General features: G+C 47.7%; 1 protein-coding gene across 1 annotated transcript; it reads left to right on the top strand.

The window, feature by feature from the left end:
• Positions 1–8,400: 8,400 nt before the first annotated feature.
• Positions 8,401–15,013, top strand: H3-3A (H3.3 histone A). Its single transcript, XM_021543313.2, has 4 exons — positions 8,401–8,507; positions 9,918–10,072; positions 11,882–12,035; positions 14,362–15,013. Exons 2-4 carry the CDS (start codon positions 9,945–9,947, stop codon positions 14,488–14,490), a joined length of 411 nt encoding a protein of 136 aa, XP_021398988.1. The 5' UTR covers positions 8,401–8,507; positions 9,918–9,944; the 3' UTR covers positions 14,491–15,013.
• The last annotated feature ends 376 nt before the right edge of the window (positions 15,014–15,389 follow it).

The raw sequence follows: 15,389 nt of genomic DNA on the forward strand, positions 1-15,389 counted from the left end.
AATGATCCTTGGACTCCTTTAAGGCAGCTGGGCCCCATGAAAGCAGCTTTGTGGCACTCCCAAAGCAAGTGAGGCTTGACAGGCACCGTTTGATCAGAAGGAACCACCTATTGCCACATCGTTCCTGTGCACCCTTGCTTCCGGCCCCCTTCTCTGACACAAGAGATGTGTGGTCAGAGTGTGTTTGGGAGACAGGAACTTCTAATTCTGGCTCTGGCACTTTCTTCCTTGTGATGTGAAAGCAGCTCTCAGGGCACTTAAAAGGAGTTTTTAAAAAACAGCCTCACATTAGGGTACCCACGTGTGGGTATGCAGTCAGAGGCACACTAGGCCTCATTTCCAGAAGTGAATATCTGTTAATCCTTTTATTCTCTGCTGGAATTGTGGATACTGAACACTAAGTAGTCAGGGCAAATTGTTCTTCAGTAGGCTTGTACATGAACTGTGTTGCAGAAGTTTCTGAGCATTAGGAAACTAATGAGAAGTGCTACTATAAAGTGCTGTTCTCAATAGCAGCTGCATTTTCATACTGTGATGCTTTGTGAGATGTGAATTTGAGAAGAAGAGGAGGAGAAATGAAGAAAAATAATCTAAAAATATGGTACAGAAAGATAGAGTCTACAGAGTGTGTAACTTACAAAGAATGTTGGGAAAATAGGAAGCTTTCATTTCTTTGAAAACCCCCAGAGCTCTGTAGTCTCATAAGACTGAAAATAACTTCATGTTCTTTGCTGATGCTTTAAGATATAATGTCTGCTACTCCATCTTCCCTCTCCCTTTTCTGCTCTCAGGAGACCACTTTCTCCAGAAGTGGGTTTTGAGATTTGGGAATACTTGCTAAGAAAGATGGAACATGTCAGAACACTTCTCAGCTGTCTTAGAGCCAGACCTCAGAATAGTATTTTCATTTTTGAGACCCTTCCTCAGCTGAGGCTTGAGGAAGCATCACAAATGAGGCTTATGAAGCATCAATGCCATTTCAAGACAGTCTTAGGTTTTTATGAGGAACAAGCAGATTTATTTTGAAAGCAACCAGCCTACAGAATATTGTTCCAAATAAATTAAGATATAGGATGCCATAACTGTTATTTTGGTCTGCTGTTTGCTGTTGGAGCCTGAGTACTTCGGTCTGTGCTGTTTGCATTGTACTAAAGAGTAGCTGAGTTTCATTCTGCCTGCTATCCCCAGAGCCCCATGAAGAAGAGATTCATATCTCATGTGATTACCCCACTGAGCAAAGAAATGAAATAAATAATATTATCTTTTAGTTCTGTCAAGTATAGTAGCTCTCAGAGCCTTTCAAGGCAGTGTCAGCAGGGGCCGGAGCCTGCATCAGTGTGTGAAAAGGCATCCTTTACAAGAACAATGCTGCAGAATGAAGCCAACGGGAGCCTAATGGGTGGTGGGAAAGAGTGAGCCTTCTTTTCCCCTCCCTAATGCAAGCCTGCAGGGGTTTCTTTTCCAGCAGGTGTGAGCCTTGGAGCAAATCAGCCTGCTGGAATTCTTCTACAACAGGAGCTCCTAGGAAATCAGTGTACTTGTAGTAGGGATCTTATTTGGGAACCAATTAGAGCTTGTGCTGGTTGTTTCTCCTTGGCAGTTTTAATGAACGCATAACACAGAAGTACTGGAAATAAAAGATTTTGCAGTAGTTTCTGTTAGAAAACCATGGGCTACCCAATTCCTTCCACAGTACAATACAATGCTTCAAAAGACAGCAAAGGTTGTTATCCTAACTTAGTCATGTGTGAAGAGCCAGGAGAGCTAAAATCAGTTAAATAATTTTATTATGCTGTAACATCGGGAAGAAATATTCCCCAGAACAATTGTTCTTCCCTGTTCTGCAGAAAATTCTGCAAAAACCCACTTGAAATGTGTCTGTCAATGCAAACTAACTCAGGCAGCTACAGTAAATTTCAGATTCTTGCATTATCATTACAGAGGGAAAACTCCCTTTTTTTTTACTTGTCCACCAGTCCTTTCACACAATGCCTTTAACATATTTCTAGAATTAAATTTCACATAATATCTCTGAAATATGTTATCACATTTGATCATACTTAATCTAAAAAATCACAGATACTCCTTGTCATAGCATACAATTTCCAGGCTTTGGCAGGGCTGTACAATAGCTTCACGATTATCTGTTGTGCCCTATTCCCTATCGGGTCCTAGGACTTGGTTTCTGTTTCACTTAACCCTTTAGTACACTCCAAACTGGCAGTATCTAAGAATAAAGCATAATACTGTCCCAAGAAATAGAAGAAGACTGGGCATAAGCTTAGAGAAGTCAATAAGAAGCTGAAGTTTTCCTGACAAGGAGATTTTTTATAGTGACAGTGTAATAGGAATACTGCTTTTTTTGGCATGATATTGCTAGTCCTGTTTCCACCTTAAGATACTGAACTGTTGCATGCTAGTCCTTCAAAGCTGATAAGAAGAAATGAAGACTGTGGTAACAGCTACAATGCAATGTATGTACCTGGAACTGTTCTTAGCTCTGGATCAGGCAATTAAAGATATTTTTAACTTCCAGTCTTCAAAAGGCAATGGAGATTTTTTTACTTTCTATTAGAAAGTATACTAAAATATTAAGCATATCTAAAAGGCTATTATGAACAAACAAATAAGCAAACTAGATAGGAATAGGAATGGAGTTTCAGGATGTCATTATAGGGTGCTCATACAGGATTTTTATGACTCTTTCCACCAGAAGAAACTCACTAGACCACAGAAAAGAAAGAATTAGCACTATTTTATGTAATGTTATTTACTCTTTCATGTTCTGTGGGACCTTATTAGAAGGATGAGAGATGAGTTCCAGCAGTGATGTGTGTTAATAATGGGCTATACAAATGAGATTATAATAAGAGAATCCTGGATGATACATAAGGAATTAGAGCCAGGAGTCCCTATATAAAAGCAGGCATATACTCGGTGAAAGTAGGAGCTTGGTAAGTCTTTGTAGGAGAAGATCCTGCAAGTCAAACTCACCAAGCCTCCTAAAAATTAGTGCCAATCCAAAAAGAGAAGCAAAATACAAAAGTCCTGAATCTTATTATCTGAATTATTGTAGGCTTATTTTCATTCTTTTAGAACTTTGTCCTTGCAATATTTTTGGGAAATTTTTTCCATTGAAACAGTGTTAATTAGCAAAAAAGGTTTGGAGAAGAAACCAGAATTACTGCATTTGGGTTATGAGACATTAGAAAAATGCACTATGTCACCAAAGTAGGTTGTCCTGAATCCCTTGGCCGTATGTGATGCACAAAGTGTGAAAAGAAGTGCCTTTGGACTTTGGATGTCAGGACTGATGATTTTGCATTTTTAAGTAGCTGTCTCTTTTAAGCTTTCCTGAAGAACCCAGGAATTCCAATAAATTTTTTGTGTGGCACATGTACAGTTCCATTGTTATTTAAACAGGGAGACTTTGGGCTCAGTTTTCAGGGATACACTTCTTTTATAGGCATAAATTAAAAACTATGAATCCTCCCCAGGAACCCATGGAGCTTGAGAGTTGCTTAAAAGTAAACTCTTGTAGAAGAGTTTTCTTTGAACAGTGGGGCCATAATGTCTGATATATGTGAAGCATTTCAGAGAACTGCAAAAGGCAAAAGACACTATTAAAAGACATGATAAAAGTGAGGGAAAAGCTGTGTCTACTACTACTGCTACTACACAACAACTTATCTGTGTTTCCAGTAGGTGCCAATCTCTAAAGATGGGTGTACTACACAGCTGCTAGTTCTGGCCAGTGTACTTTTGGTGTCTGCATTGACAGGGAATAGAAATATTCCAAAGGATAGGAAGGTGTCCTATGTGATGGGCAACCCAGCATATCAAACAGCTATGCAGTACAATGGCTGCTGTTACTGTGCTGTAACTTCTGTGCTCTACAAACCCATGACATAGAAACCTTCAAAACAAATACTAATAGAAAGCTATTTACACAGAGACAAGATTATTGTAACTCGTTTTGAGGTTTTTAGGTGACTTATATTTTCCTTAACAACTGCCAATGATTGCCAACCCTAGTAACTTCCTAGGAAAAAACACCAAATGTGTATTTTTGTCTTTTATGTAGATGATTATTTAGGAATATGTTTAAATCTCCACCAAATGTACTGTTAATGCTAAGTTAAGGCTACAAATATTTTAATCCTATCAAAATGTATTTTAAGAGGAAGATAGTTTTAAAGCTTGTGAGCATTTTGTACTGACATTTAACTTTAATTTCCAGGAGAAATTGTAAGTGCATAGAAGCCATAATCACAAACTGGGTGGCAGGCCTGCCAGGACTGGAGTGAGGATGAAGCAACACAGTCCAATGTTTTTTAAGGATGGAATTGAAATTGGCTAGGAAAGGCTGTCCAGCCTGGGAGCTGCAGAAGGGAACACAGCAGGTATGGGACTGCGGCTGGCTGAAAAACTAGGGGAAGGTGGGAACTGTTTGGCATCAGAATCAAGAGGATGAAAGATAGAGATAGGGGAAAAAAACAAACAGAAATAAGAGAAAAATGCAACTGTCTGAGCAAATACATTGAGTCAAAGAGGTGTGTAGGGAATATGAAGTAAGGAACTGGGAGCTGGGGCAGGGAATAGGTGAGAACTTGCAGATCTGGAGTGCAACGGTTGGTTGGAGGTTCAACAATTTAAAGAAGGAAGATGGATCTGATTGAGAACAGGAAGGGAGAATTGGGTCTGGGAAAGAAATATTTCTTCTTTGATCAAAGACCCTTTGGAGTTTGGTGACAAACTGTGCCTGTCTTTTGTAGTGGGAAACCTTTTTCAAATGATTCTGAAAGATTACCTGCAGTGTTGCTTGAAAACAACCATACTCTGATAACACTCTAGACTCCCTTTATTTTTTTCTTTTTTGGTCCTGTTAACTTCAAAAAAGGCAAACTTCATCTGCTCTGCTGTGTTTTATTTGGCTTGTAATGTGTGCTGTAGCAAAGGGAAGCAGCTGCTGCAGTTGTTTGTAGATGTTCCTGCAGTCTCTGATGTCACTGGGGTTGATCTGGTAGCTCTCCCTCCAATTGGGCCAGTGCATTACGCTGGCATTGGAAGCTGACTAGTAGCTATTTGGAAAGGACCAAACCAACAGCGTGTTAGTTTTGCTTGTTTTGTTTGGTTTGGGTTTTTTTTTTGAGTAACATTTTGTTACAGTGTTTTTAGGTTTATATAATAGTTGCAATTAATGTATCTTGATGGATTAAATGCCTTCGTTCCTCTGCCCACAGTCTCCCAGGCAAGATGAGAGTTTCCCAACAAGAGAAAGGTGAAAGAGATTATTTTGAAAAATGTCTGCTACTTGGACAGCCCGAAGGTGTAAAAAGAGTACAAGCAGGAAATCTGCCTCTTTTTGCTGAATGAGGGCTGTCTACTTTCTGTGAAAGGTGCTGAAAACAACATCTGATTTGAATGTTCCTCTTTTCTATTCATTATCATTTGAGTCTTTGGCTCCAATCTGCACCAGCCGTTTTCCACCCTAATCTTCTTTCCCGTAGCAATCTGGCCACGTTTGCAGCAGCGGTGGTTACGCTGGGTGAGGATGAAGTACTGCAGTTGTCCTTGGCGTGTTATTGCCGGCTAAACCAGTGGAATCTCATTAGGTTAGATTTCTTCATGGCCGCTTATGGATGCCTTAGGGTGGAAGATGCCTGTGGTCTGCAGAGATAAAGGCCTTTGGAAAGGAGGAGCAAAGGCTTATCGGTGCTGCCAGTGAAAGATGAGCGTCTGAAGTCTTTTTAGAGTTGGGCCAGCTCTTTCTGTGCTGTTCTGTAGGCACTCAAATAGCATTTGTGGTAAAGCTCAAAGGGCCGTACCTGTTCCTGCAGCCCTGGAAAAGCACGGGTTTAATGGCATTAATCAGCGAGGACGAAACGAAGGTGCAAAACCTGATAATACTGGAATAGCTTTTCCTTCTCTGGGCTTTCCCTGTGTTCCGCTGTGGGCACTGGGCAGACAATACCCTGTAGTCCTGCCTGCGGCTTTCCTCATACGTTTGAAACCAGGCAGAGCTGCCAGCGGCAGGGCGGGAGCAGCGCTGCGGTCCTCCAGGAGACACGGGAGCTGGCTCGGCCGCCGAGCTCCCGGAGGAAAGCACGGGCTCGCGGTGGGAGGGGGCAGCGCCGGGGCCGGGACAGCCGCGCGCCCCGCCCCGCCTGGCGTCATGGAATTCCAGGGCGCTCCCGCCAATGGCGGCGGGGGCACGTCCGGTGCCACCCGCGACAGCCCCGGCGCGGCGGGTCCGGGCCCCGCCGGTGACCTCGGGGCTCGGGCACGCCCGGCCGCCAGGGAGGGCCGCGGCCGGGGAGAGCGGCGGAGCAGCTCCGCCTGCGGGAGAAGGGCGCGGAACAGCCGCGCGGAGAGCGCTGGAAGCGCGGCCGCTTCCTCCGCACCCCCCGGCAGCGGGCAGAGCTAAAGCTGCCAGGGACAACCTATGGATTATGGACCTCCAGGCAGCTTCTTGCGGCTGGGAACCGGTGCTGCCCTCTTTTAACTTTTCCAGATGCTCATCGTGGGATGTGTGTGTTGCGTGGGGAATCGATGCCAATTTCGGTGCCTGGCTTTTAGAGTTTATTGAGCATTTGCAAATACTCTTATTGTATGATGCTGAACAGCTCAGAGTTCACTTCAGACTGTCCAGTAAGGCACTGTTGTCTCATAAAATATTATCAATAGATAAATCAATCCACCGATACTTCTGTTTGTGGTTTCTCTTTCCTGACAGCCACCTCTCAAACTCACCATAGGGTCAGAGGTGTATGTGTGGCTTGTCTGGTCATGTCTGTGTCGTGCAGCCCGTTGTTTTTATCTGAGCACTAATGCAGACTATATCTATTTTAGCAGGGTGTTCTGCCCATGATAACACTCTCTTTCTTGTCAGGTTTGATTAGCCCCAAGTGAATGCTCACATGGTTAAACCACTGCTGCAGCTGGAGGTAGTTTGGATGTCTCCACACGGAGCTGCATTACATCATCATCCGTAATAAAGATTTTGCAAATCAAATATGGCTCCTTCTAACACCTAAATGACAGACAAGATGGTGGCACCAGTTTGTGTGAGCAGAGGATCTGACTCTGTATTTGAGATGCGCTTAAGACAATTGCTAGTGACTGTTCATTTGTATTAGAGTGCAGGTTACTTTTCCCCAGGGCATTTTGAACCTAACATTAATAGAAAATAAAGAGCAAATTTTCTCACTTAATATCATGGCAGCTGATACAACTGGTTGGGGTCTGCTGGCAATGACAGTGCTAAACTTACAGTTGCTTTTCCAATAGCTGCATCTCAAACTCCAAACAGTGGGACAGCACTGATGCAGGAAATGAGGCTCCTCTTCCTTCCCCAACAGTAGATTTTGCTTGCGAACCATCGTGCCTGCAGTGTGTTTCTGAGAAGCATCCCCAGCAGTCCCCTCCTGACACTCGGCTCTCATTTTAAAGAGCGAGTATGGTCCTTCCACAGCAGATCTTTGCTGGGTGGGGTCTGATGGGCCAGCTTACAGGGTGAAATTTTGTTTTGTTTCCATGTAAAGAAAAAAACCGCACAGAACTACAGGATCAATTAGGTTGGAAAAGATCTCTAAGATCGAGTCCAGCCTTTGTCCAAACTTGACAACTAGACCATGGCACTAAGTTCCATGTCCAGTGTTTCCTTAAACACATCCAGGGGGACAGTAACTCCACCACCTCCCAGGGCAGCCTGTTCCAATGTCCAGTCAGCCTTTCAGTGAAGAAATTCCTCTTAATGTCCAAGGTAAACCAGGCCTGGTGCAATCAGAGGCCATTTCCTCTTGCCCCGTCACTGGTTGCCTGGGAGAAGAGGCCAACTCCCACCTGGCTACAGCCTCTTTTCAGGGAGCTGTAGAGAGTGATAAGGTCAGTCCTGAGCCTCCTTTTCTCCCGGATAACACCCCAGCTCCCTCAGCCGCTCGTCGTAAGATGAATGCTCCAGACCCTTCCCCATCTCCATTGCCCTTCTCTGGACACGCTGCAGCACCTCCGCGTCCTTCCCGTAGCGAGGGGCCCAGACGCGTGGTCTCACCAACGCCCAGTACCGGGAGGAAAAATCACTCCCCTAGCCCTGCTGGCCGCAGGGTGACCCCAAACCGGAAAGAACCCCCTAACACACAGCGAGACCGACAGCGGCGGGCCCGGAGGCGCCCCGCGGCTGGGCGGGCGCGGCGGGGCCGGGCTGCCCTCGCGCGCGGCGTGCCTTTTGTGTTTGTACACACGGGCGGGGCGGGGCCGCGGGCGGGGCCGCGCCTTCCCTCCATTGTGCGCCATTGGCGGCCGCGCGGGCCGGGGCGGCGCGGCGCGCGGGGCGGGGCGGCGCGCGGGGCCGGCCCTCGCCGGTCAGCCATCTTTCAATTGTGCTCCGAGCCGCCGCCAGCGCCAGCCGCAGCAGCTCCGGCTCCTCCTGCGCCCGCCCGCCTGCCCGCCCTCCATCCCTCCCTCCCTCCCTCCCGCACGGCAGCCGCGCTCGCCCAGCGGACGGGGTAAGTCTGGCGCCGCGCCCGCCGCCCCCCGCGCCCCGACACCCGCCGCCGCTGCCCCCCGACCCTCCCCACAAACTTTTGGGGGGCTCGGGAGGCGGCGGCGGCTCCGGTTCCCCTCGGCCGCGCCGCCTTCCCGGCGCAGCCGGAGCGGCTCCCTCCGCCGGCACCCCCGGCCCCGCTTCGCGCGGTCGTTGCCCCCCTCTGCTCCCCTCGCCCCCGCTCCAGACCCCCACCAGCGGCCTCCCCAGCCCCTTAGCTGCCTCCTCAGCCCGACATCCCCCGGATCGGGGCCGGGAAGCGGTCGCAAAGGGGAGCCGCTCGCCAGCCCAGGGTAACTCTCCTGCCTTCCTTCCCCTGCTCCCCACAGTTGTTGCTCAGCTTCACCATCTTGTCTCTTTTCTCTGGTCACCGACCATATTTTTTTTCCTATTGCATAAAAAACAATAAAAAGGGAAAGAAATTCGCCGAAGGAACGACCCAAACGCGACGCAATTTTTTGGTTTTCGAGTGCAAACTTTTCCGCTGCCTCCCCCTGCATCTGCACCCGCATGGTTTGGAGTTTCTGGCGATATTTTTGGCGATATTTTTTGCAATTTATTTTTTCCTCCTTTGCAAAAGGACTAGGGCTGCGTTTCGTGATTGTTTCCATTTTGTTCTGGCTCTGGGAGCCGAGTTTGCCTGTGAGAGGCGCTTGGGAGCGAGGCAGCTCTTGGGGAAGCAGTTACACAGAAAGAGAAAGACGGCACCCAAAAAACAACCCCCCGAAAACAAAGTTTGTTGCTTTCTCGCACTTTATCCGGCCCTTTTTCTTTTCGCACGATAAACGCCGGGCTGCCTGCGGTTGCCGGCGGGTCGGGGAGCGCGGGCGGGCGGCGGCGAGCGCCGGGCAGCCGGGGAGGGCCGGCGGGGGCTGCCGCTCCGCCGGCCCCCGCTCCGCAGTTTCGGAGGAGGTTTTCCGGCGGGTGGGAGCGGCGGGTCGGTGCCAGCCCCCCGATGTTTGCCGGGCGGTATTTGCAAACACTTGGCAGGTGACGGGCGGCCGGCGGGGGGAGGCGACAGCCGCCTCTCCGCGCCTGCTGCCGTGCGGCTCGCTCGGCTTCAGCCGCCGCCGCTTTGATATTGAATTCGTGGGCAAAAAAAGCTGTATTTTAATATTCCGCGATCGGCAGGCGTTTAATTTCTAATTTAATTTTTCCTTTTTTGGTGTGTTTTTTTTTTTTTTTTTTAAACTGGCCGTCGGAGGCGTTCGGCCGCCGCGGGCTCGGCGCTCGGGGCTGGCGGGGCAGGGACGCGTTGCGCGGGACGGGGGCCGCGCTGCCGCCCGCCCCGGGGGCAGGTGCCGCGGGGGGCGCACGCCGAGCGGGGCGACCACCTCCCCCCTGCCCCGTCTGCCTACGTTCCTCCCGGCAGGTGTAAGGCAGCGACGTCGGCAGGAGCATGGCCCGTACCAAGCAGACCGCCCGCAAGTCCACCGGTGGCAAGGCGCCCCGCAAGCAGCTCGCCACCAAAGCCGCCCGCAAGAGCGCGCCCTCCACTGGCGGGGTGAAGAAGCCGCACCGCTACAGGTAACGCAGCGCCGCGCAGAGGCGGCCGCGGGGCGCTACCGGACAACCCCCCCCAAAAAAAATCTTCTTCCCCCACCCCGGGGGACCGAGAGGGCGGGGGGCGCTTCTCCCCGCCTCCTGCGCGCTCTGCTCCCCAAGCCGCCCGCCTGACGGCAGAATAACAAAAAAAAAAAAAAAAAACAACCGAAAAATCACCGAAAAGAAAATAATCGGAGGTCCCCGCCAGCCGCAAAAATAACCAGAAATTCCCTGGGCGGCACCGATCCCGACGTTTGTCATCAGCCCTTTTCCGGGCGTTCCGGTGCTGGTGACTACAAAACCGACACCCCTCCCGCCGCGGCGGAGGCGGCTCGGCGGTTCTTTTAAATTTTTCTAATTCTGTACTCGCGGTTATCTAGAGGCCGCAGCAGGGCTGCGCCTCCGCCGCCGCCAAGTTTATTGTTACCGGCGCGTTCCGCGCTCCCTCGCGGGGCCGGATCCGGCGGCGGCGGCGCTGGGCGGGCGCGGGGCCCTGCAGGGCGCGGAGCCGCCGCCAGAGGGGGCCGAGCACCCGTGGATGCGCCGGGGCTCCCGCACCGCCCCGCGCGCCCGTCCCGAATCCCGGCCTTGGGACTGCCGGGCCCGAGCGCGGTCGGCGGCAGAGCTGTCACACAGCCCCCGAGTCCTGACCTTTCCCGTCCTGGCTCTGTGCAGAGCGGCAGCAGTCGTGCTTCAGCTTGGAGGATGGTTTTGGGCTACGTGTAGGTATTCGCTGGAGAAAAGATGGATGGGGAAGAAGTAGGACTTAGAAGTAGGGGACTTAACTGAGAAGTCCAAGAGGGGATTTATTAATGGATCGAGGAGTCTGAAGAGGATGGAGCCAGGTTCTTCTCACTGGTGCCAAGCAAAAGGACGAAGCAATGGGCAGAAACCAATGCACAGGAAATTCCACCTGAACATGAGGAAGAACTTTGCTGTGAAGGTGACTGAGCATTGCAACAGATTGCCCAGAGTGGTTGTGGAGTTGTCTTCCATGGAGATTACCAAAAGCCATCTGGACACAATCCTGAGAAACAATCTCTGGGACTTAGCAGGGAGGTTGGGCCAGGTGACCCACTGTGGTCCCTTCCTTGTGGTCACCTGACCCACTCTGTGATTCCTGCTCTAGGTGTGAGGCGGAATTCATCAATTGGGAGGAAAGTAATAAAGCTGGAGCAGGAAAAGACAAAGCTTCCATGGAAATAAATGTGGTATTAGTTTCACAGATGGACATCATGGTTGCAAACATATGTTGCTATTCGAGATTTGTCATTTTGACACCAAAACTAATGCTGGATATTTTTGACTGAAAATATAATAGGGGATATAAATTTTGTTGGTTGTATGAATGCTGGCAGTAGAGAAGAAGAACCAATTCTCCATTAAAATCAGGGATTTCTGTCAGGCCCCTCAGGGATACCTTTGGTACAGCTGAACTTGGGGCAGCTCTGTGGTTTGCCACATCTGCACTGAGCTGTGTTGCTGTCAGTTGGACAGCACATGTTGGCCAACTCTTCCCTTGGTGAAGAGGGAGGAGCCTTCACCAGGCCTTGGGAGTCTGCCTGAGGGATCCGTGATGAAGCCAGTGGAAGTTGGCACAGACTGCTGCTGCGAAAGCAGTGACCCTTTGCCAGCGGAACCTATTTTGTATTGTAAATGCTGGGACTCTCCTAGGGGAAACAGGAGTGTATGGTGCTTGGTTTAGCCTGGAGGGTGGACCCCTATTTGGTGATACAGAATATGTTTTTCAATACGAATTATTTTTATTTTCATTGTATTTAATTTTAATAGGCCGGGCACTGTGGCTCTGCGTGAAATCAGGCGCTATCAAAAGTCCACCGAACTTTTGATCCGCAAGCTCCCCTTCCAGCGCCTGGTGCGTGAAATTGCTCAGGACTTCAAGACAGATCTGCGCTTCCAGAGCGCGGCCATCGGTGCTTTGCAGGTGAGCCGGCGGCCCCGCCCCGCGCGCCCATTGGCCAGCCTGTTTCCAGGGCTCCTCCGGGCCGCCTCTGATTGGCGGCGCCGCCGCGGTGGGCGTGGCTCGCCTGGAGGGAGGGAGGCGCGCTCAGCCTTGCCTTGCCCAGGGGGACCGGGGATGCCCCTGGGTGCCGTGGGCTCAAACAGCTCAGGGACGGCTCAGCTGCTCCTTAGAGCCTCTCGGTGTGGCTTTGTGGGTGGTGCTTTGGGTTGGGTTTTGTAAAATAGCCCCTCGATTTGTTAGGACAGTGCTTAAGATGCCGAAGAAAAACACATTTCCTCCACCTTTGAGCTCTGCACTTGGAGAGGGAACATTTTGTAAAGCGGATTCAGGGGTTTCCTAATGAGGAGGTCTTGGTGTCCTCAAACACCCTCTAAAGAAAAACAACCCAATAAACCACATCTAAACACAGTTGGGGAAATAGTTGCTTTCCTAGGATGTAGTTGATGCGAAGCACATTTAAAAATATATTAGTTATGTAACAGATTTTACAGAGAGAAAAATATTAACTGCTCTTTCTGGCTCAAATTCCTGAATCTAAGTTAGGATTCCCCCACAGGCTCAGTTCTTATCATGGGGACATCTCCCTCTCGTGATAGAAGACACTCCTGATTAAAGATAGCTGTTGAAAGATTGTTCCAGAGTGTATCTGTAATTGTAGTCTGTCTGACATGCAGACAAAATGGTCTCTTTCTAGTTAATGACTTCCACTTGATAAGGGGCCAAGATGTTTGCCATGAGAGCCCATAAACTTGGGCATATGCTTAGCTTCAAAAGGTGCCTCTGTGTGTTTGCAGAGTTGCTGCCTTTGCTTTTAGTTATTCTTTGTGGTAGTTATTAAATCCTGATGTTTATGTGTGTGTTTCTTTATCTAGAACTGTCTATTAAAATTTAGTAGCTAATACACTTTCAGAAAGTTCCTAGTTTGAATGTTCCTGGTTTTGCATTGAGGAGTTGTTGGTATAGAACCTGGTCACATACAATTCCTAGTGGGTTCTGCTTGCATAGTTGAAAAAAGAAACAAACTCAAAAAAGTAAAATATTTTTTTTCCTATTAACCCTTTGGGTACCATGTTGTTTGTGCCAGCATGGATATTTGGTGAAGTGTCTTAATTTTTCACATAGTGATTTGACAAAACTTCATTAGGGATTCTCATATCCTACTGCAAATTAAATGACTTAGTAATACCACAGTCTTCATCTGCTGTAGTAAATATTGATTTTTTTCATATTGGATACTCTTATGTTTTTAAACAGGATCTTTGAACCTAACAAGTTGATTCCTGGAGTTCCTGGCAATGAAGTGGTTCACACAAGTTTTTCTCTTACGTGTATTGTAGATAGGGTGACCTCGCCCTCCTTTCTATAATTGAGCCCCATCATTCCCACCTCCTCAGCCCAGGTGTGGCTGTGTCCAGTATTGGCACACTAAGATGCTTCCTAGGAGGTTGATAGGTGTTAGAATTCCATGTGTTCCAAAAGTGTTTGAACAACTACCACTGCTGTGCTGGGCTTAGCAGCAGCTAACTTAATGTGAGTCAGATGAATATTTAGGTCCAGCTGAGCATCTGTCTAGCTCAGAGTTCTGTCTGCAGCTGCTCAGTAACAGGGAAAACCCCTGTGGTCAGCGTTGTTCTTGTGCTGGCCCTGGTTCTCTCTGGTGTGAGGTGAGAACTGTCTGTGGTGGTGGGGCCAGGGCTGTGCCCCCAGTACAGGAGCAGGACAAGTGTCTGAAACTAAAAGAGTTCTCTTATTTCTAATAGTTCTCAGTACATTTTTTTTCTGCTAATTTTTGACTTAAGCCACTTCCTCAGTATCTGGAAGGAGCTGTTTGCCTGAACGGTGTGTTGGGAAGGAATACATGTTCTTCTTTTCCCTGGCACTGCCAATTTCACCTGACCTCAGTGACTCTTACTCTGGAAGAGGCAGCAAACAAGTCCCTGAAACAGTGTAACATAGCCTTTGAAAAGAGAATTTCCTAAAGAAAACTAACCTGTTAATAATGTAACCCCTTCCTGTCTCGTGGGAGTCCCATGGGAGTGTTATTCTGTTGTGCTCTGGAGGATGTCCTTACCAAATGGCAGCAGTACACTACTTTAAACATAGAATATTATAAGAAAGTGGAGGTTTTTCTTTTCTGAAAATCTAAAACTTTTGATATTTGTGAATAATAAAGATCAAAACCTCAGCTTAGTGCCATGTTACGCTGTACTTTTAGTTCTGAACGATGTCTTTTTTTCCTGGTGCTCAGAGAGTGAAAATGTTCTTTCCTCTTTTTCTTCCACACTAGGAGGCAAGTGAAGCCTACTTGGTTGGCCTGTTTGAAGACACCAACCTGTGTGCTATCCATGCCAAACGTGTCACAATCATGCCAAAAGATATCCAGCTAGCACGCCGCATACGTGGGGAGCGTGCCTAAAACCTCACCACGATGGGTTTGTCATTCTCGAAGCAAAATCTTCTTCCTGTTATTGGTAGTAATGAACGTTAGATATTTTTTCCATGGGGTTAAAAGGTACCTTAAGTATATGGTTGCAAGTGGAAAAATAGGGGACAGAATTGGGTATTGGCAAGTTTTCTTTCCATTTTCATTTGTGTGTGGATTTTTAATATAAACAAGGGGACATAAAAACAAACAATGTGGTCAAAAAATAAAATTGTGAATCATGGAAACTTGTTCACCAAAAGAACTTTATAAAAAAAAATTATAAATAAACCTGTCAAATTTTTCTGGACAATGCCAGCATTTGGATTTTTTTAAACAAGTAAATTTCTTATCAATGGCAACTAAATGGTGTTTGTAGCATTTTTATCATACAGTAGATTCCATCCACTCACTATACTTTTCTAACTGAGTTGTCCTACATGCAAGTACATGTTTTTAATGTTGTCTGTCTTCTGTGCTGTTCCTGTAAGTTTGCTATTAAAATACATTAAATGATGCCTGGTTTTAGTCTTGATTTTTAAATATTGCACATGGGTTATATTTTTCAAAAGTGACCAGCCTTCCCTCCCCTTTTGCTCTTCAATGCATGGCCTTATTCCTTGGGGCAGATCTAGGAAATACTGGGGTTGCTGCCTTGGCTGAAGTAGTGTATATCTGAGGTTCTTTTAAGAGTGCAAAATTGGACTGCATAAAAGCAAGTTTGGTGTGTGTAGGTAAAGTCTGGAGCTGAACTGAGCTCTCTAAGCTACAGTGCTAAGAAGCAGCAATTTGTTACTTAGATTCCTTTCTTATTTGATCTTGTGCTGAATTTGGAAGCATTTCTGATTTTACTGGTTTTTTAGTATGGTATAAATGGTGGAATGTAGTGGTTT

Source organism: Lonchura striata, chromosome 3 (genome assembly GCF_046129695.1).
Source record: "Lonchura striata isolate bLonStr1 chromosome 3, bLonStr1.mat, whole genome shotgun sequence".
NCBI lineage: Eukaryota > Metazoa > Chordata > Aves > Passeriformes > Estrildidae > Lonchura > Lonchura striata.